The following is a 22,444-nucleotide window of genomic DNA, read 5'->3' as shown; positions in this document are numbered from 1 at the left end:
TGTATATATCAATATGTTAAGATTTTAATTGAACGTACAAAATTTTGATTTTTTTGAATCGTTGGGAAGTTAACCAAGGAGGACTTACACAGAAGCCATCACCATAATAACATGGACCCAAAAGATACGAATGGGGTTCTTTTTGAGCTGACTAGGGGTGGGAGATGGGGTGTGGGGAGAAAATGAGAAATTGTATGGTGACTTGCAGGCACATGATGACTTTTCTTTTTCTTTTTTTTGAATTGGTATCTCTCCATGAGAACTGTAAATGTTAAACCATGTTACTGTCAATAAAAATGATTCAAACAAAAAATATCGCTGTCTAGTAATTGTGGCTGCTTTTCCGTATGTTGATGTTTAATAAAATACATATATAAAGTCATTGTGACTTGCTTTGCACGATTTTTTATCCTTATGGCGATTGAACCCTGAGGTCTTTTTTGTATTGAATTTTTTTGGGTTCATACATTTTTTTCTCCAATTTGCATCTGGTGCTGTAACCAATTATTGAGGTCAATTAGCACTCATTAAAATTTGCACCCCTATCTGGCTGCGGTCTATTCAATAAGGCAGGAGGCCCACCCATACTGCATCTTTCAAAGTGGGTGTGGCCAGGGGAGGGGCATGAGCCTGTCATGGGCATTTCAAAAAGTTATGTGCATACTTCTAGCATACTGGGTCAGCTTATCCAACTTGGGTGTCAGCATTTCCACCAGGTTTGGGTGCAGTAATGAGCACTAAGTGTGATTCTATATACTTTTTCAGGGCCGGTCTTAGCAAGTGCGGGGCCCTGTGCAGACCAATTTGGTGGGGCCCCATCCTAGCCCTGCCCCAGCCCTGTCCCCACCCCAGCTCCACCCCATTGATAAGATTATTCAATGTTTAGAAAAATTTTTATTTATGAAATTTCAAATAAAGACAAGTGAAGCTAAAGTTGTACAGAAAAACTGATTGAAATAATAAGCACAATGCTATCATGAAACCCCCCTCCCCAGAAATTATTCAGTTCAAGTCCACTACAATTAGTAGTTCCAATTCTCATAACCCCGGGGGGGTCAGAGGTGCGGACACACAATCTCTCCACTGCAAAACACTATACACAAACTTGTGCAAAAACACACTCATAACCTTAACAAACCATAATAGCACTAATTCCAAGGACAGGACAAGCTATAACCTTATGCGTGGAAAGGCAGAACTGTAATTACACCAGGCTCTAAAACACCAATACACTACCTCGTGAAAAAAAAAACAAAACAAAAAGGGCTGCAAATACTACACGCTAGCAGGATAGTGTACCTTGATCACACATGAAAAACACATGACACAACAGATATGAAGGCAAAATACTGAACTGGAAAGTTACCTCAAGAAGTCACACTCAGCATGCAGCAATACTAGAAAAATTGAAACTTACATGCAAAATATCACAGATGCACATTTCCAAAAGCTGACATATTCCAATTAATAAATTCTGAATAAAATACTTTTTTCTACCTTTGTTGTCTGATCATTTAGTTTTTCTATTCGCTTTGGTCCCAGTGTCTTCTGTTTTATGCAGTGTCTTCTTTCCATTTGATATTTTTTCTCTCACCATGTCCACCATCCTCCTGTGTCCTGTCTACCATCTGTAGCCCTGTCCCTATCCTTTCTCCAGTTTCAGCATCTGCCTTCAAAGTGTTCCGATCCAGCCCTTAAATTCAGCAATTTTCCCTCCATCCATATCCAGCATTTCTCCTCACTTCCCTCCATCCATGTGCATCTACTTTCCTCCCCTCCCCTACATCCATGTCCAGCATTTCTCCTCTCTCCCTTCCCCTCCATCCATGTGCATCTCCTTCCTTTGTCTTTCCTTCCCTCCATTCCTGCCCTCCCCTCCATGTCCAGCAATTTCTCCTCTCTCCCTGGGCCCTGCGCTCCCATCCATGTCCATCCTTGTCCATTGATGCTCCTCTCTCCCCTTCCCTTCTCCATCTATCCATATCCAGCAATTTTCCTCCCTCCCCTCCATGTCCAGCAATTAATCCTCTCTCCCTGGGCCCTGTCCTCCCATCCATGTCTATCCTTCTCAATGCTCCTCTCTCCCCATCCCTCCCACTCCCATGTCCACCTGCCTGCCCTCTTCTCGCTTGTTGTTCAACTGTTTAAATTTACCTCGCTCTGCCTCCGATGTCTGCACAGCGTCAGTGAAAGCGCTGCCTGTCTGACATCTCTACACCAGCCTTCCCTTCACTCGTTCGTTCCCTCAGTGCCCCGCCTTCTTCTGACATCATTTCCTTGAGGGCGGGACACAGAGGGAACGAACGAGCGAAGGGAAGGCTGGTGGAGAGATGTTAGACAGGCAGCGATTTCACTGACGCTGCGCAGATGTCGGAGGCGAAGCGAGGTAAATTTAAAGCGCTGGGGAATCGGGGATGAAGCAAAGGACTGAAGGCTCAGGCTGACTGAGGCGTGCCGCGCGGGGCCCCCTTAAGCGCGAGGCCCTATGCGGACGCCTCGTCCTAAGACCGGTCCTGTACTTTTTATTTATTTGTTATATTTGAATCCCACATTTTCCCACCTATTTGTAGGCTTAATGTGGCTTACATAGTACCGGAGAGGCGTTTGCAGACTCCAGTGTAAAGAAATAACAAAGTGATGTTGTGGTAAGATAAAGCTCATGTGGCACAGCCACATTAGGGAATCGTACAACGGAAGAGTTGTGTTATGTCCATTACGTTCTTTAGTTTTGTTGTGTTGCAAAGATCAGGCATTTATGTTGGATCGGTAGGGTATGCCTTTTTAAACAGGTTAGTTTTTAGTGTTTTCCGGTGAGGCAGTGGACAAAAGAAATGATATTAAAGCTTGGTGTTTAAATTCTATTTCAACTTTTTAGTCCTGTAAAGTGAAGGAATGTCATCTGGTTTAGATTCTCAAATGTCTAACTTTTGCTGGGCTGAAAGGTTAGAAAGGTCAGTGAGAAATGAAACTCTTAGTTCCTCTTTGAGTTAAATGTTAGGTCATAGGTATTAGTTTACCACATATGGATGCCATTATGAACAAGGCATGTTGCAGACATACTGTAGTTTTAAAAGGATTAGTTTTAAAATGCTTAGAAGGAGATAGTGTAAGTGTAGATATTCCTGATGTTTAGATTTGTTTTATAGGGAATTTTGATTTCTGCTTATTTGATTTCTGCTTATTTTAGAATATGTTTTATTCTGTGTAATTAATATGTAGAATATCCTTTCAATCCAGTGTTACATATTTGCCTGACTTTTCAAGTGAGCAGTTTAAAGAGGTCAGCATCTGGTTTGAATTATCTACAGTCCTAGCGAGTTCTATGAAGGAAGCTAATAGGTGAAAGAGGTCAGGACTAGTCAACTCTCTTCTCCTTGATTGATTAGCTAAATGTAGGACTGGGTTTTTGAAAGAAATAACAAATCATATATGTATGTTATTAAGTAAGACTGACCCTTGACCCCTAAATGAATGCCAGAGTTCAGTTAGCAGTTAGTATGAAGTTGACTAGGAATAGGAGAATTTAATCATAATAAAATGACAAGAGATGGGAGCTACAATGTCTAGTGTGAGAGGCCCCAGGTCATAGGTCAGTTTAGGACATGTCTGGAACCTATGTAACTGATATTTTGAACATATGTATAGAGATGATTGGTTCAGACAGGGTAATTAATCTATTCTTTACCATCTGGAAAGTAAGGGGGGCTAGGGGGTTTAAAAACTGTATATAACTGGGAGCAGAAGCAGCTTACGTTAGAACAGACAGAGAAGAAGGAGCTGAGAAGAAGGAGCTGAGAAGAAGGAGAGAAGAGAGCTGAAGAGGACAGACAGAAGCCACAAGATCCAGAGAGCTGAGAAAGAGAAGAAGAGACTTAGTGCTGATGTTCTACTTTGTTTGCTGGCAAATAAAGAAGATTTTTCCCTCATTCTGGTGTGTGCTGTTTGACTCCTGAAGTACCACAGATTCTGCTAACAATAGGGGTAATTCCTGCAACAATTCTTGGTGGTAGCGGTGGGATCCCGGACCCTGCATCAATTTCTGGCACCCAACTGACTGAGGAACATTAGCCGGGTATGTATTTTGTATTCTGTATCCTGTATTCTGTATTGTAATCCTAGCTAGGAAACTGTAAACCAGCCCCTCAAAAATTGAGGGAAGGGGAGTCTGATCAACTCTCAGCGAAGGCCTTAGTACCTCTAGTCTAGTGGAGATTAGTAGGGAAACCGCTAGAGCTTATCTGTATCTGAGAAATCTGAAATTGTTGGGTGGGATTTTCTGTACTGAATGTGTGTGATGCATGAATGATTAAATGAGTGTGGACTTCTTATAGCTGCGTTTCCAGTTAACGCGAGTTCAATTGGCCAGCGACGGAAGGAAGCGATTGTTGCTTGTTTACCTTGTGTCTCGGATTTGTGGACCCCTTACCACAATTCCAAAAATTCCCTCCCTTTTTGTGTGTTGTAACTGTAAGCATTATGGGAGGGACATCATCTAGACAAATTACTACTCCCCTAGATTGTATGCTTAAGGATTTTTAATTAATGATTATGGACAGACTTTAAGCTTAAGTACTCTAAGAACCTTGTGTGAAGTTGAGTGGCCATCTATGGGAGTGGGGTGGCCCCCTAGTGGCAGCTTAGATATTGAAGTAATCCGGAAGGTCTACAGCATAATTGTAGGAGAACCAGAATATCTTGAACAACTCCCTTATATAGATTCCTGGGACAGCCTTGTGACTGACCCTCCCTCTTGGTTGAAAACTTATATGGGATCCCCAGTAAAGTTCATGTTGGGCCGCGTTCAAAGAAAGATTATTAGAAAATCTAAACTGGAAGAGGGAAAGAGCCCCAGGAAGCCTACCACCCAATCGGTGGCTTCCGCCCCTACCCTGTCCGAGAAACCCATACTCTCTGATGACCCCTCAGATCTTGAGCCACCACCTTATGGTCCATTGTTGGGGTTCCGTGCCACCCCTAGAGATCCACGGCGTCCAGCCCAAGCCTCTCCAGCACAGGCTTCTCCGGATAGTTCCTCCCCTTCTGTGCGAACTCCGCCACATCCTAGGTTGGACTTTTCATCCAGCCTCTACCCTCCTCTGCCACATCCTTCCCTGCTAACCTCCAAAGACCCGCTTTGGGCTCCACTCCCTGACTCCTCAACTCCCGACAGCCCAGCCTCTCCCTCTAGTACCCCTCCCCACTCATCAGGGGCCCGGCATCCCTTTCAATGGACTGAATCACCTGTGACCACCTCTCAGTCTATGAGTACCCCTCCCCATCCCTCAGGGGTTCAACACGCCTCCCCTGAATGGGTTAGACCCGCTGCAATCACTTTTGAGCATGATAGGGGAGTAGCTCCTAGCTCTACCTCAGGTTCCATTCCCACCTCCTCGAGAGTTCTGCCCCTGCGTCAGGTAACCACCACTCGACCGGATCCTAATAATGAGGGTCAGGTTATGCAGGCACAGGCCTACCAGTATGTACCCTTCACAACCACCGATCTCCTGAATTGGAAGACGCATTACCCCTCTTATACTGAAAAGCCTCAGGCAGTGGTGGACCTAGTGGCTAGCATTATGGCCACCCTAACCCAACCTGGACTGATTGTCAACAACTTCTCCTGACCCTCTTCACAACTGAGGAGAGGCGGAAGATTTTACAAAATGCTGAGGCCATCACGCGAGCGCGTGTTCCCGAGGGGATACAGGACCCAGAGGAATGGGTTAGAACTCGGTTCCCTCGCGCAGCTCCAGCTTGGGATCCAAATAATGGGCAGCACTATGACCTGTTGTCTGGCTATTGCCGGGACTTGCTGGAAGGTATGAGGAAAGGCATAAAGAGGCCCATTAATCTGGCAAAGGTCTCTGAAATTCTCCAAGGGGCAACTGAATCCCCTGGGGCCTTTTTAGAGCGACTAATTGAAGCCTACAGAACATACACCCCATTTGACCCTGAGGCACTAGAAAACCAGAGAATGGTGAATAGTGCATTGGTGGCCCAGAGTATGCCAGATATCCGGAAGAAGCTGCAGCGTCAGGAGGGATTCGCAGGGATGAATACCACCCAGCTAATTGAGATCGCAACAAAGGTTTTCGTTAATAGGGATCAGGAGATGCGCCGAGAGGCTGACCGGAAGATGCAGAAGAAGGCCGACCTTTTGGCGGCAGCCATTACTAACTCCACCCTTAACCGAGTTCGACCTCTAGCCAATGGGAAGCCAAAGTGGGACCCCGGACAGCCAGCTAGGCCCCAAGATTCCTTCAATCAATCCCAGCCATGAGGGGAGAATCCCAGACCACGATTGGAGAGGGATCAGTGCGCCTACTGCAAGGAAAGAGGGCACTGGAAAGATGAATGCCCCCAGAGGCGCCAAGGACTGAGAAGGGGACCAGGAGATCGAGGAAGCCGAGGCCGAGTTCGAGAGGGAAGGTATGAGCCTTCTGAATCTGACATCATTGGGATAGCCGAGATGGCAGAATGGGATGAATAGGACAGACCGGGTTCCTACAAACTGGGCTCCCAGGAACCCATGGTCAAGCTAACCATAGGGAGCCGCTCAATTCCATTCATGATTGATACAGGAGCTGAACATTCTGTTGTGACGGAGCGATTAGCGCCTGTGTCTGGAAAAACTGTCCGAGTGGTGGGAGCCACGGGGGTGCAGAACCGGAGGCCCTTCCTGACGACCCGTAGATGCCAATTAGGTTCACACACAGTTACTCATGAATTCCTGTATATGCCAGACTGTCCAATCCCTTTGTTAGGCCGGGCCCTGCTGTCCAAGCTTAGGGCCCAAATTTCCTTTGACTCTAATGGCCAGACTTCAGTCTCCTTTCGGCCTCCGACATCCAGCCCTAAGGGCATACTGAGTTTCTGCTGCCCCCTTGAAGAAGAATGGTGGCTGCATCAGTCGCATGGTCAAGTTGACCTACCCCTGGCTGACAGCTTCCAGGTCAGTGGGGTATGGGCAGAAGATAATCCCCCAGGGTTGGCCCGAAATATTCCTCCTGTTCATGTAGACTTACTTCCAAGTGCCCGGCCAATCCATCTTCGTCAATACCCAATTCCCCGAAAGGCTCTGGAAGGGATTCAAGCACATCTGAATCGTCTGTTATCCCATGGAATTATTCGACCTTGCCAGTCTCCATGGAATACGCCACTATTGCCAGTTCAGAAGCCAGGGACTGAGGACTACCGGCCAGTCCAAGACTTACGAGTGGTCAACAAATCCACTATTTCATTACACCCTGTAGTGCCTAATCCATATGTCCTGCTGGGATTGATACCTTCTGGAGCTACCCATTTCACAACACTGGACCTAAAAGATGCCTTCTTTTGTATTCGGGTGGCCCCCGCCAGTCAACTGCTTTTCGCCTTTCAATGGGAAAACCCAGTAACAGGATGGAAGCTTCAGTATACATGGACCCGCCTGCCACAGGGGTTCAAGAACTCCCCCACTATTTTTGGGACTGCCCTAGGACAAGACCTTAAGACTTTTAAATCCGAGCCTTCCAGGCGAGTTTTACTCCAGTATGTAGATGACCTCCTGATTGCAGCAGTGACCCAGGAAGAGTGTTTTGAGGCTACCAGAGAATTGCTGGAGTTACTCTTGGATGCAGGTTATAAGGTCTCACGCTCAAAGGCCCAACTCTGTCAGTCAGAAGTGAAGTATCTGGGCTTCTGCATTTCCCAGGGAAGTCGGAGACTGGATGTCAGTAGGAAGCAAGCGGTTGCTGCAATTCCCCAACCCAAGTCCAGAAGGGAAGTTAGGGAATTTCTGGGAGCAGCCGGATTCTGCAGAATTTGGATTCCGAATTTTGCACTGATGGCGAAACCCCTTTACCAGGCCACAAAGGGGGGTGAAAAGGAACCATTTGAATGGGGACCTATTGCTCAACAATCCTTCATCGCCATAAAGAAAGCCCTACTCCAAGCCCCTGCGTTAGGCCTTCCTGATGTGGAGAAACCTTTCTCACTGTATGTCCACGAGCGACAGGGGGTTGCTCTGGGTGTGCTGACCCAGATGATGGGATCCTGGCAGAGGCCTGTTGCATACCTGTCTAAACAGCTGGATGGAGTGGCTAAAGGATGGCCAGCCTGCATGAGGGCTATTGCAGCGACAGCCTTACTGGTTCAGGAAGCTGATAAGTTGACCTTGGGGCAAGAACTGGTTGTTAAAGTACCCCCACGCAGTTCTCACCCTCATGGAGTACAAGGGCAACCACTGGTTTACAAATAGCCGCATGGTTAAGTACCAAGCCAGTTTATGTGAGAATCCACGGATACACCTTGAAACAGTGGCTACATTCAATCCCGCCACTCTTTTGCCAGCATCTGAGGGACCACCGGATCATGACTGTATCCAAACCATGGATGAAGTGTACTCCAGTCGACCAGATCTTAAAGATGTTCCTTGGAGGGACCCAGATGTAATCTATTTCACAGATGGAAGCAGTTACGTGGAGAACTCCAAGCGATTGGCAGGCTATGCTGTGGTGACAGAGGACAAGGTGATAGAAGCAAGGGCCCTGCCCCAAGGAACTTCAGCCCAGAAAGCAGAACTTGTGGCCCTCATACGAGCTCTGGAGCTAGCAGCAGGACTGGTGACCAACATTTATACTGATTCCAAGTATGCTTTCACAACTCTACACGCTCATGGAGCTTTGTATAAGGAAAAGGGACTCATAAATGCTGCAGGCCAACCTGTTAAGTATGGACCTGAAATACTGCAGTTGCTAGAGGCTGTTTGGGCCCCTAAGAAGGTAGCTGTCATTCACTGCAGGGGACACCAAAGGATAGATACTCCAGTGGCCCGAGGGAATCGCCATGCTGATCGGGTGGCCAAGGAAGCTGCTCGAGGACCCCCAGCAAGTACTGTGACCCCCCTGTTCCAAATTCGATTGCAAGAATGGACGCCTATGTACACCCAAACGGAAGAGAAATGGGCTCAAGAGGAAGGTGCAGTAAGGAGACCTGATGGCTGGTTACATCTCCCTGATACCAGAGTTCTGGTGCCATGCAACCTAGCTTGGCCTGTAGTGTCTCAAGCTCATGACCTGTCACACTTAGGGAAAACAGCACTAGCCCGCCTACTCAGTCGAGTAGTGGTCTTGGAAGGATTGGATAGTCTGGTTGCCACTGCCTCTGCCCGATGTACTCTCTGTGCCCAGAATAATGCTCGTCAGGGACCCCGTATTCCACCAGGAGTCCAGTCCAGAGGACTAACACCCTTTGAGTCCCTAGTCATAGACTTCACAGAAATGCCCAGGAGCGGTAGGCTCCGATACCTCTTGGTCATGGTCTGTACTTTTTCTGGGTGGGTGGAAGCATATCCTACAGTCACTGAGAAAGCCACAGAAGTAGCTTGAGCCCTCCTTAGGGATGTCATCCCCAGGTATGGACTGCCCCTCGCCATAGGTTCAGATAATGGTCCCGCTTTTGTTGAAGCTACACTTCAGGCCCTGTCCCGCGCATTGCGCATTACCTGGAAATTGCATTGTGCTTACCGTCCCCAGAATTCAGGGCAGGTTGAGCGAGCGAATAGAACCTTGAAAAATAGCCTAGCAAAGATTTGTCAGGAAACCCAACTGAAATGGCCACAGGCACTGCCACTAGCCCTCTTCCGCATCCGATGCACCCCAACTAAAGGAACAGCCCTCTCTCCCTTTGAAATTGTGTATGGGAAGCCCCCAGCCATTTTACAGGGAATTAAGGGAGACATAGGGACTTTAGGGTCTGCCCAGGTGCAGGAGCAGGTAGCCCTCTTGGGCCGGATAATTTCTGAGCTTCAGTCTTATGTGAGAGAAATAAACCCTGTCCCCTTCCAGGCTCAGGTACATTCCTTCCTGCCAGGGGATAGAGTTTGGGTGAAAGACTGGAGGCTCCAGCCTTTGGGGCCCCGGTGGAAAGGACCTTTTACTGTTTTGCTTTCTACCCCTACAGCTGTGAAGGTCGCAGGGATAACTCCATGGGTCCATTGGTCTCGAATCAAGTCTGCTGACCAGACTGAGCCCAGTACGGATCAGACGGAGCCTAAACAGTGGAGAGCAGAAAGTGATCCAGCGGAGCCATTGAAGTTGCGCTTGACCCGAACCAGAGAATCTACTAGCTGAAAAGAAGGGTCAACTGCATATCGCAGGAGTTGCTGAACTTCGGCTTCACACTGAGACTCTTTCTTGCCTGATTCTGGCTTTCCTGGAATTTGAGAGCTTGATCCTTGTCAGTTGAGGTTCTATCCCAACTGGTATAAGAACTCAAAGACTGAGAACATTATATTAGAGTAATCTGTGACTAGCACAGACTGTTGGAATATTATTGCTTAATTAGTTTGCTGTATTTGTTTTAGATTAGGAAGAAAGAAAATGTTAGTAATTTGGGTGCTTTTGTTGTTTTCTATTCCTTGCCTCCTTTTTCCTAATACCCCAACTCGCTCCAACCTTTGGCTACACTCTGTCCAGGAACTAATTAGCCAGACAAAGATTACTTCCCCTTGTATTGTGTGTTCCCGATTTTCTCCTTATACCACAGATGTCCCAGCTGTTCCTGTCCCTGTGCCGCTTACAGCTCTTATACCTCCCTACTTTTCGAGTTCAGGCCCTTGGAGCCAGGATTATACTTGGTGGTCCTTTTATAATGCTACTTCCCCCTCTGAATCTTCTCTAAGGCCAGTCTTTACGTCTCCCTATCCAGCTTCTGGAGTGTTTTGTTTAACAAGAAACATCTCAACTGTTCTTCCCATTTCCTGTAACTATACCAATGTTCTCCCAGAGAAGGGGGAATCTGTGTGGGTAGTCTCTCCAGGTACTCCTATGTGCCCTACTACCGTACCTGCAGATTATGACCCAGGTGATTATCTGGCTCCTAACCGTACTACTGAGAAGACTATAGTGTCCCGGCTTATTTTCTACTTTCATAAGTCCCCGGGGTATGAAAGGTTTATAACAATTGAGCAGCCTGTCACAATTGGGGATTGGCACCTATGGTGTGCAAAGTCTCCGTTTCATCTTCGTTCCCCCTGGGATAGGGGCTCACATTATGGGCATCCTGAGCACCTTGTCCATCCTGTGCCAACATTTATTGGGAACTTTCCTCACCCTCTCCTTGGTCATTACTGGCTCTGTGATAATGTCCTCCACATGATTCTTCCCCCCACATATGATTTTTGTGTATTGGTAACCTTGAATTATTTTCCTAAAGTTATTCCTCTCATCAAGCCACCATCCCCGCACCGCTCTAAGCGAGAGGCCTTGTCCTTACCTTCCTCCGTTGCCACAGAGGATGAGGCGATTGAACTAGCCCTCCAGTACATCAACTCTACTTATCCTCTGACTACTCCATGTTTTAGTTCATGAGCTGAACGTGGTAGTCAATGCATTGCAGGATCAAATTAATGAATTAAGTGTAGTTTCTCGGTATAACCGTATGGGCCTTGACTACCTCTTTGCAGCCCAGGGTGGCCTCTGCACAGTGCTTAATTCTTCAGAGTGCTGTACTATTGTCATAAATAGGACGCATGTAGTTAGGCATGCCATGGATAAAGTCCTACAGTTGGCTAGCCTTAATGTGGAGGATTACCGAGGAGGATTAGACCTTACCTCCTGGTGGTGGTCATTGACCTCCTGGATACGTCCCTTGTTCATTTCCCTAATAGTCTTAGTTTTAGCAGGATTGTTGTTTTGTATCCTGGCCTCATGTGCTTCGGCAGTATGCCGTCGGACCTTAACGAGTAGGGTAATGGTGATTCACAAGCCTATTCCTAGACGTTATGCCCCAGGAGGAGGTATGGAGTTGGGATCACTATAATCTCCAGAGTTTGAGTTGTGAGACTTATCTCTGCGTAAGCTGATTTTAGTCTCAAAGGGGGGAATGAGGCAGTGGACAAAAGAAATGATATTAAAGCTTGGTGTTTAAATTCTATTTCAACTTTTTAGTCCTGTAAAGTGAAGGAATGTCATCTGGTTTAGATTCTCAAATGTCTAACTTTTGCTGGGCTGAAAGGTTAGAAAGGTCAGTGAGAAATGAAACTCTTAGTCCCTCTTTGAGTTAAATGTTAGGTCATAGGTATTAGTTTACCACATATGGATGCCATTATGAACAAGGCATGTTGCAGACATACTGTAGTTTTAAAAGGATTAGTTTTAAAATGCTTAGAAGGAGATAGTGTAAGTGTAGATATTCCTGATGTTTAGATTTGTTTTATAGGGAATTTTGATTTCTGCTTATTTGATTTCTGCTTATTTTAGAATATGTTTTATTCTGTGTAATTAATATGTAGAATATCCTTTCAATCCAGTGTTACATATTTGCCTGACTTTTCAAGTGAGCAGTTTAAAGAGGTCAGCATCTGGTTTGAATTATCTACAGTCCTAGCGAGTTCTATGAAGGAAGCTAATAGGTGAAAGAGGTCAGGACTAGTCAACTCTCTTCTCCTTGATTGATTAGCTAAATGTAGGACTGGGTTTTTGAAAGAAATAACAAATCATATATGTATGCTATTAAGTAAGACTGGCCCTTGACCCCTAAATGAATGCCAGAGTTCAGTTAGCAGTTAGTATGAAGTTGACTAGGAATATGAGAATTTAATCATAATAAAATGACAAGAGATGGGAGCTACAATGTCTAGTGTGAGAAGCCCCAGGTCATAGGTCAGTTTAGGACATGTCTGGAACCTATGTAACTGATATTTTGAACATATGTATAGAGATGATTGGTTCAGACAGGGTAATTAATCTATTCTTTACCATCTGGAAAGTAAGGGGGGCTAGGGGGTTTAAAAACTGTATATAACTGGGAGCAGAAGCAGCTTACGTTAGAACAGACAGAGAAGAAGGAGCTGAGAAGAAGGAGCTGAGAAGAAGGAGAGAAGAGAGCTGAAGAGGACAGACAGAAGCCACAAGATCCAGAGAGCTGAGAAAGAGAAGAAGAGACTTAGTGCTGATGTTCTACTTTGTTTGCTGGCAAATAAAGAAGATTTTTCCCTCATTCTGGTGTGTGCTGTTTGACTCCTGAAGTACCACAGATTCTGCTAACAATAGGGGTAATTCCTGCAACACCGGAAGTTTAGGTGGTCATTCATAGTTTTCAAGGCTTTTGGTAGTGCGTTCCACAGTTGTGGGCTTATGTAGGAGAGACTGGATGCGTAAGTTGATTTGTATTTGAGTCGGCTTAACTGGTTAAGTTCTTCAGGCCAAAAATAAAACCAGATATTCAATGCTGGCCACCGGAAACGGCCTGTCACTGGATATCTGGGGTGAACGCCAACTGTGGTACTTATGCGGGCTGCCTCCTGTTGGCTGAATATCAGGCCTATAGTCAGTGGCGTACTGAGGGTGGGGCGGTGGGGGCGGTCCTCCCCGGGTGCACACAGCAAGGGGGTGCAGGGAGCAGCCACGCAGCTGTGGCTCTGCCGGGTCCCTGCTCCCTCTGATGTTACTTTTTGTTCCAGGGCAGGGAAGAGGCGGAGCTGACAGCAGGGCGGCTGCTCCTAGCAGCCCCAGGAGGTAACAGCAATGCACCTGGTGTGTGTGTGTGTGCTGCACCGGGGGGGGGGGGGGGGGGTGCACAGCGATCCACCCCAGGTGCCGGCCAACCAAGGAACACCACTGCCCATGGTGAAATACTGCAGGATCATTGTGGTGCTGCCTGCCTCAACTTGACTGCTGAGGTGAGCCCGAGTCTCACTCCCATGGTGCAACTCAGCCAAAATATGGAACCACCAGTGGTTCAACCCCAGCCCAGAGGCCTGGCCCAGTGTAGCCCCATTATACCGCTGTCTGTCTGTTAGAAGTTCCTGAAGTCAACGGGGAGTGTTTATTCAGCCCATAAAATAAAAATTCTAAAAAAGGGGTCAAGCTGTGTGATAAACTAGGAGTGGGGGGGGGGGGTGTGTGTGCTAGAGCAAGATGGTCATGACAAATGATGGTCACTCCACCTCCCATGAGGGAAGAAGTGTGTGTATATGCTGTATCAGGGGGCTGAGATGGTGGATGAGGGAAGGAGTGTGTCTCTGTGTGGGATCATCTTGCAAACAGAGGTAAAATGACTGATTTTGAACTTCAGCTATTGTTGGGCCTTAACTCAGCATTTTATTTATTTATTGCATTTGTATCCCACATTTTCCCACCTTTTTGCGGGTTCAGTGTGGCTTACAATATATTATGAATGATGGAAATACAATTTGTTACAAATCAGGTTATGGATTACATTGTGAAAAGTTAAACGAGACACAATCAAAGTATCGTTAAGGAATATATCAATGGAAAAGAACATTGAAACATTGGAAGGAAACAACGGGAAGTTAAAGGGCACTTTCCATATCATCATGCTGATCAATCCATAGACTGGTGGGTTGTGTCCATCTACCAGCAGGTGGAGATAGAGAGCAAACTTTTGCCTCCCTATATGTGGTCATGTGCTGCCGGAAACTCCTCAGTATGTTCTCTATCTCAGCAGGTGGTGGTCACACACAGCAGCAGCTCTGGCTAGGCCTCCAAGCCTAATTTTTAGGTTTTGTTGAGTGCCTGGGGTTGAGGGCTCTTCTTGAGCAAGTGCAAACCTGGTGGCGCCAGGTCCCTCCTTTCCTCCCCCCTCCCGCTGGCTCCGTTAAAAAAAAAAAAAAAAATTTTTGAACGTCCTTAAAGGCGTTTATTTCGACGTTTATTTAAACGTTTATTGCAGCTACTCACTGGGACACCAGGTCGTTACAGCTCGGAGCGGAAAGCAGGTAATTTTTACCTTTTTATAGCGGGCAGGGGGTTCCCCGATTGATCTCCACGTGGCATATGGCGTCGGAGGGCGAGGGCGCAAAGAGTCGCTCCCCGGATCGCTTGGGCGCTTCTAGAGGGGATGCGGGGGTCTTAAAGTCTGATTCGCCCTTGTTGGGTGACAGTTTCGTGACCGATGAGTGTCCCGGTCCTTCCTCCGGCGTGGCGGTTTTTCCCGCCATAAACGCCCATCCCCCGCTGCTCGCCTCCGCCATCTTGGCTGGCCACGCGGCTCGGACGGCTTCTTCTTGGGCCGTTCTTGAGGTAGGAGATATTAATGCCATGAACGCCCTTAATTTGGGCGACGGCACAAAAGCGGCTAAAGTTAAGCGCCGTTCTTCCTGCGCGGCTCCTTCGCGGAGTGTTGCGCCGGACGCCATCTTGGATGCGCAGCATGTCTCTCCCCCGCTATTGCGAGCGCCGGTTGAGGGTGCGTCTAGGGCTGTAGCCCAGGCTGCGGAAGTGCACAGTCTGGGGGGTTTCTCCCCCGAGTTTGTTTTGCTGCTGCATCAGGCCTTCCTTATGCAAAACGCTGCCCCTGCTCCCTCGTCTGGTAAAGAGGTTGAGGTCCCCGGAGGTAAACGCCCTCGGGTTGATTCCCAGGCCTTGGAGGACTTTGTCTCCTCCGATGTAGATGAGGGCAGCGTATCTGAGTTCTCCCAACGGTCCTTTGCGGATTCCTTGGAGGAGACGGATCCCCGCTCGGTTGGAGCGGATGACCCCTCTGCAGCGCGGCTTTTTAGCTCAGAGGATTTGCCCAACCTGTTAGTGTAGGCCATGGGCATTTTGAAGATTTCCTCTCCGGAGGACGTCTCTCCCTCAGCCCCTATTGGCTCTGCCATTATGCTGGGGACGAAGCGCCCGCCTAGAACCTTCCACGAGCATGATGCCATGCACACCTTAATTTCGGCTCAATGGGATGTCCCAGAAGCGAGCCTTAAAGTGGCTAGGGCTATGTCCTGCCTCTATCCTTTGCCTGAAAGTGAACGTGAGGCCTATCTGTGGCCTACCGTGGATTCTTTAATCACTGCGGTGACTAAGAAAACGGCGTTGCCGGTGGAAGGTGGCACGGCCCTAAAGGACGCCCAAGACAGAAGATTGGAGGCGGCTTTAAGGTCGTCCTTTGAGGCGGCTGCTTTAAGTTTGCAGGCCTCAGTTTGCGGCTCCTATGTGGCCAGGGCGTGCCTGACTATGGTGCAGCGGGCTTCCCCCTCGGATCATTCCTTGAGGGCTGATTGGCCGGCCCTGGAATCGGGCTTAGCCTATTTGGCAGACTTGCTGTATGATGTCTTGAGGGCCTCAGCTAAAGGCATGGCTCAGACAATCTCTGCGCGGCGGTGGCTTTGGCTGAAGCATTGGTCTGCTGACCACACCTCTAAATCCCGCCTGGCTAGATTGCCATTTAAAGGCAAGCTGCTCTTTGGGGTCGAGCTGGACAAAATCGTGACCGATCTCGGCACGTCTAAGGGCAAGAAGTTACCAGAGGTCAGGGCTCGGGCTAGTACTCGCCCCGGTACCTCCAGAGGACGGTTTCAGGAAGCCCGTCGGTATCGCCCGGGCAGGTCGGGCTCCTCTGCCCCCTCTTCCTTCAAGAGGAATTTCTCCCCCAAGCAGCATTCCTTTCGCAGAGACCGCCGTCCCGGAGGTGCTCCCTCCGGTCCTCCCCCAGGGTCTCGTACCCAATGACGGGGCCTTGGTCCACGCCCCAGTGCAGATTGGAGGATGGCTGTCCTCGTTTCTGGGCGAGTGGACCACAATAACTTCAGACACTTGGGTGCTGGAAGTCATCAGAGACGGCTACAAGCTAGAGTTCTGCCGACCCTTAAGAGACGGGTTTGTACTCTCTCCCTGCAAGTCTCCGGTCAAAGCTGTGGCAGTGCAGCAGACCTTGGACAACCTGATCCGCCTGGGTGCGGTCGTTCCGGTACCAGAAAATCAGATTGGCAAGGGACGTTACTCCATTTACTTTGTGGTACCAAAGAAAGGAGGTTCTGTCTGGCCTATCCTCGACCTCAAAGGGGTCAATCGGGCCTTGAAAGTGCGGCACTTTCGCATGGAGACTCTCCGCTCTGTTATAGCGGCAGTGAAGGCAGGAGAGTTCTTGGCTTCCTTGGACATCAAGGAAGCGTACCTGCATATTCCCATCTGGCCTCCTCATCAACGCTTTCTGCGTTTTGCAGTCCTGGGACGACACTTCCAGTTCAGAGCCCTCCCTTTCGGGTTGGCTACTGCTCCGCGGACCTTTTCCAAAGTAATGGTGGTCATAGCGGCCTTCCTGCGAAAGGAAGGAGTACAAGTCCATCCTTATCTGGACGACTGGTTGATCCGAGCCCCCTCTTATGCAGAGTGCGGCAAAGCTGTGGACCGGGTAGTTGCTCTTTTGAGCTCCCTGGGATGGATCATCAACTGGGAGAAGAGCCAGCTGCGCCCGACTCAGTCCCTGGAGTATCTGGGAGTTCGATTCGACACCCAAGTGGGCAGAGTGTTCCTGCCAGACAATCGGATTGTCAAACTTCAGGCTCAGGTGGACCAGTTCCTAGTAGCCTCTCCTCTTCGGGCTTGGGACTATGTGCAGCTGTTGGGCTCTATGTCGGCCACGATGGAAGTAGTGCCCTGGGCCAGGGCTCATATGAGACCACTACAACACTCTCTGCTGCAGCGCTGGACTCCGATGTCGGAGGATTATGCTGTGCGCCTTCCCTTGGACCCAGCAGTGCGCAAGGCGCTGAGCTGGTGGATGCAGACAGACAAGTTGTCTGCGGGAATGCCTCTGGTGACCCCGGAGTGGATTGTCGTCACGACGGACGCCTCTTTGTCGGGCTGGGGAGCCCACTGCTTGGGAAGGACAGCGCAGGGGCTCTGGTCTCCTGCAGAGGCAAAGTGGTCTATCAACCTCCTGGAACTCAGAGCCATTCGGTTGGCGCTTTTGGAGTTCATCCCGGTACTGGCGTTGAAGCCAGTACGGGTCCTGTCGGACAATGCCACGGCTGTGGCCTATGTCAACCGCCAGGGAGGTACCAAGAGCGCCCCTCTAGCCAAGGAGGCCATGAATCTATGCCAGTGGGCGGAAGCGAACCTGGAACAGCTGTCAGCGGCCCGCATTGCCGGAGTCATGAATGTCAAGGCGGACTTTCTCAGTCGCCATACCTTGGAGCCCGGAGAGTGGCAGCTATCTGCTCAGGCGTTCTTGGACATCACGAAGCGCTGGGGCCATCCGAGCCTAGATCTGATGGCGTCATCGGCCAATTGCCAAGTGCCGCGCTTTTTCAGCAGAGGACGGGACCCTCGATCCCTGGGAGTAGATGCTCTTCTCCAACAGTGGCCGACACAAGAGCTTCTCTATGTGTTCCCGCCCTGGCCCATGCTGGGCAGGGTGCTAGACCGGGTGGCAAAGCATCCGGGCCGGATAATCCTGGTGGGTCCGGATTGGCCCAGACGTCCCTGGTATGCGGACTTGATCAGGCTCTCAGTCGACGATCCTCTGCGGCTGCCAGTGGAGCAGGGCCTGTTACATCAGGGTCCCGTGGTGATGGAGGATCCCTCCCCCTTTGGTCTTACGGCCTGGCTATTGAGCGGCAGCGTCTGAGAAAGAAGGGCTTCTCAGACAAGGTCATCGCCACTATGCTGAGAGCGAGGAAGCGCTCTACTTCTACTGCTTACGCCAGGGTTTGGCGTATCTTTGCAGCGTGGTGTGAAGCAGGCTCACTTTCTCCCTTCACTGCTCCAATTTCTTCAGTGTTGGCGTTCCTGCAAGAAGGTCTGGAGAAAGGCCTGTCGCTCAGTTCCCTTAAAGTCCAGGTAGCGGCTCTGACTTGCTTCAGGGGCCGCCTGAAGGGTGTTTCCCTGGCTTCACAGCCAGATGTGGTGCGCTTTCTCAAAGGAGTTAATCACCTGCGCCCTCCTCTGCACTCTGTGGTGCCTGCGTGGAATCTCAACCTGGTGCTAAGAGCATTGCAGAAGCCGCCTTTTGAACCCTTGTCGAGGACATCTCTGAAAGACCTGACGTTGAAAGCAGTCTTTTTGGTGGCTATCACTTCAGCCAGAAGAGTTTCCGAGCTCCAGGCACTCTCATGTCGAGAGCCTTTTCTGCAGTTCACTGAGGCAGGAGTGACTATTCGCACAGTGCCTTCCTTCCTGCCCAAGATTGTTTCTCGCTTCCATGTGAATCAGCAGCTCTGTCTCCCTTCCTTTCGTAGGGAGGACTACCCAGAGGAATACTCTGCTCTCAAATATCTGGATGTGAGACGTGTCATCATCAGATACTTGGAAGTGACCAATGATTTCCGGAAATCGGATCATCTGTTTGTCCTGTTTGCAGGTCCTCGTAAGGGTCTGCAGGCTGCTAAGCCTACAGTGGCAAGATGGGTCAAGGAAGCCATTGCAGCGGCTTATGTGGCCGCGGGGAAGGTGCCGCCTATCCAGCTGAAGGCTCACTCCACAAGAGCTCAGGCGGCCTCGATGGCAGAGGCCGGGTCTGTCTCCTTGGAAGAGATATGCAAGGCGGCAACTTGGGCATCGGCCCATACATTCTCCAAGCATTACCGCTTGACCTTGGCTGCTCGGGCGGAGGCCCGGTTTGGAGCTTCAGTGTTGCGGTCAGGGATTTCAATGTCCCGCCCTGGGTGAGTACTGCTTCGGTACATCCCACCAGTCTATGGATTGATCAGCATGATGATATGGAAGGTAAAATTATGTATCATACCTGATAATTTTCTTTCCATTAATCATAGCTGATCAATCCATAGCCCCTCCCAGATATCTGTACTGTTTATATTCTGGTTGAATTTTTAGGTTCAAGTTTAGTCTTCAGTTACTTCAGGAGGACTTCGTGTTCAAGTTTTTTCACTTGGATCCTTCAAGAGTTGAGACGAGTTTGTGTTACAGTGAGCTGCTGCATTCCTCTCCCCTCCGTTTTACGGGGCTGGATTGAGACTTAAATTCTGCCGGCACTCCCTCCCGCTTCGTGCGGCTGTAGGGCAGCTTTGTACCCCTCCCGCTTCGGCGGTGTTGGGGTCAGTCAGCTCCTCCCGCGGTTGCGGTTGCAGGATAAGCCAGATCCCCCCGCATCGGCGGGGTGGTGTCCCTCCCCCGCTCCGCGGGGATGAGCTGGACGGATTCCCCTCCCCCACTTGTGTGGGGATGAGCTGGGTTAATTCCCCTCCCCCGTTTCGGCGGTGGTGAGCTGGGCAGAGTGTCCCTTTGTGGGTGTAATTCTCTAAGTGCTGAGTCCTGCGGATGGAGCTTTGATATCGACATACTGAGGAGTTTCCGGCAGCACATGACCACATATAGGGAGGCAAAAGTTTGCTCTCTATCTCCACCTGCTGGTAGATGGACACAACCCACCAGTCTATGGATTGATCAGCTATGATTAATGGAAAGAAAATTATCAGGTATGATACATAATTTTACCATATGATAACAAAAAAGACATATGGTATACATTTTTCTGTGTGTAGAGGTATGAGTGTGGTGAGATTAGGGGGTTGAGAATTCATAAGTGGATGTATTGATGTATTACTGAACAGTGAGTGTGGACTTTATGTGTTTTGGTTCTTTCCGTAAATTTTATCAAAACGATGTGTCTTCAATAACTTACGGAAGTTGGTTTGTTTGTAGATCGTTTTCAGGTTCCGCGGCAGTGTGTTCCAGAACTGCGTGCTCATGTAAGAAAAGGTTGATGCATGCAGCGTCTTGTGTTTCAGGCCCTTGCAGTTAGGGAAGTGGAGGTAATGGAGGCATTTGATAAGAAATCTAATATGAAGAACTAAAATAATTAAATGTCCAACCTGTTAATAATACTTTATATTTTGTAATAAAAAAGTAGTTTTAAGAGGCTGCATTTTGTTACTTTTTGAGTATTTTAATATATTTTTAAAAAATTTACTTCACTACTTTTACTTTTTACTTACGTACTTTTAAAAAGTAATGACCCCATCCCTGATCATTAGAATTTCATATATGATGCTGCTGAATAAGTTATCCGCAAGAATGAAAGATGCTTATGCAATCAAGGAATTCTTCCTGCTCCAGACCAGTGGTGTACCAAGAGTGGGGTGGTGGGGGCAGCCAGCCCCTGGTGCAGGCACAAGGTGATGCGCTGAGCCGGTCCCCTGCCCCCTCTGATGTCAACTTCCCATTCCGGGGCAGGGGACCGGCAGAGCTGACAGCCGCATGACTGCTCAGTACACCCTCTTGCTCAGAGGAGGGGGGTAGGCCCTGGGTGGCAACCACATTCCAGACCCCTTTCCTTAGCATTTTGTCAGCAGACTAACCAGATACTCTTTATAATTCATTTGCAGACCTTGCCCTGCATGAACCATATTCACTTGTTCAGAACCCTTATTTTATCAACCTCACTTTAATGTTTCCTTATCTCTTATTTGTCCTGTTTGTCTGTTCCAATTAGATTGTAAGCTCTGTCGAGCAGGGTTTGTCTCTTCATGTTCAAGTGTACAGCACTGCGTACGTCTAGTAGCGCTATAGAAATGATAAGTAGTAGTAGTAGTAGTAACCTCATCCAGAGTGTTAATCAAGTTTTCTCCCAGTTTTGTCCCAGTGTGTGTATCCATACCTATCTTCAGGCTGAGTTCTTTGTTCTTAACAATGTATGTATCGTCTTCAATCTCTCCCAAATCAGTTCTACAAGAGAGCGGAGAAAAAAAGGCTAAAACAACAACAACAACAAAAAAACAGTTCAAGACACCATTGCTCATCATATTGTAATCTTGTGCACACAAACCTTATTCGGAGACAGGAAGGCGGCAGAACTGGAGGGCATGAATTGAGATTGAAGAGGGGTAGGGGTTGGGGGCAGACTCAGTGCTGGAGGTGGTGGAGATGAAAACGGTACTGGAATTAAAAATGCGTGGGATAAACACTAAGGAATCCTGCTCAGAAGGAATAAATCTTCAGAATCTTAGCGGAGATTGGGTGGCAACACTGGTAATTGGGAAGCAAAGTTAGTGCTGGGTAGAATTCTACGGTCTGTACCCTGATAATGGAAAGGACAAATCAAGGTCAGGTATCCATATAAAGTAGTTCATACAATGAGTTTATTTTGTTGGGCAGACTGGATGGACATTACAGGTCTTTATCTGCCATCATCTACTATGTTACTAAGTTACTTACCCCCGGATTCTATAAATGTCAGCCAAATTTGGGTGCAGATTCAAGATCCATTCACAAACTAATTAGTTAATGAGCTGTTAACAGTTATTGATGTTAATTGGAACTAATTAGAACTTGCAATTGGATCTGCCCAGGGCCGCCGAGAGGGGGAGCGGGGAAGTTCCCTGGGCCCAACCTCCAAGGAGGGGGGGGGGGCCCAGGCTCGGGCCTGGTGCCAGCAAGCTTCTTCCTGCCTGCTTCTGGGTCTGTCCTTTCCTTCTCCTGCGTGCCACCCAGGATCCAGACAGGAGCAGTGCAGGAGAGGAGAGAGCACGGGAGCAGACAGAAAGGTGTGGGGGTGGTGGCGCGGTGGCGGCCCAAGTGGGTGTGTGTGCACATGACGGTCCAATCCTGCCCCAGGCCCGGCTGTGTCTCTTGGTGGCCCTGGATCTGCCTATGAGTTACTCTATAATGCTACGCACTTAAATTGTCTCATGCGCGACTCAAAAGGGGGCGTGGCCATGAGACGGGCAAGAACATTCCAAAAAGCTTAACGTAGTGTTACAGAATAG

General features: G+C 48.7%; 1 protein-coding gene across 2 annotated transcripts in view; it reads right to left on the bottom strand.

Moving 5' to 3' along the window:
* Window positions 1-22,444, bottom strand: part of LOC115466233 — a 72,467-nt gene that overhangs the window by 10,623 nt on the left and 39,400 nt on the right. For both annotated transcript variants that reach the window (XM_030197361.1, XM_030197362.1), the window contains one exon: window positions 21,337-21,404. In XM_030197361.1, coding sequence (XP_030053221.1) covers window positions 21,337-21,404 — 68 coding nt within the window. The remainder of the gene's footprint in view (window positions 1-21,336; window positions 21,405-22,444) is intronic.

Source organism: Microcaecilia unicolor, chromosome 3 (assembly GCF_901765095.1).
Source record: "Microcaecilia unicolor chromosome 3, aMicUni1.1, whole genome shotgun sequence".
NCBI lineage: Eukaryota > Metazoa > Chordata > Amphibia > Gymnophiona > Siphonopidae > Microcaecilia > Microcaecilia unicolor.
Note: the sequence above shows the minus strand (reverse complement) of the source record. Positions and strands in the feature narration are given on the sequence as shown.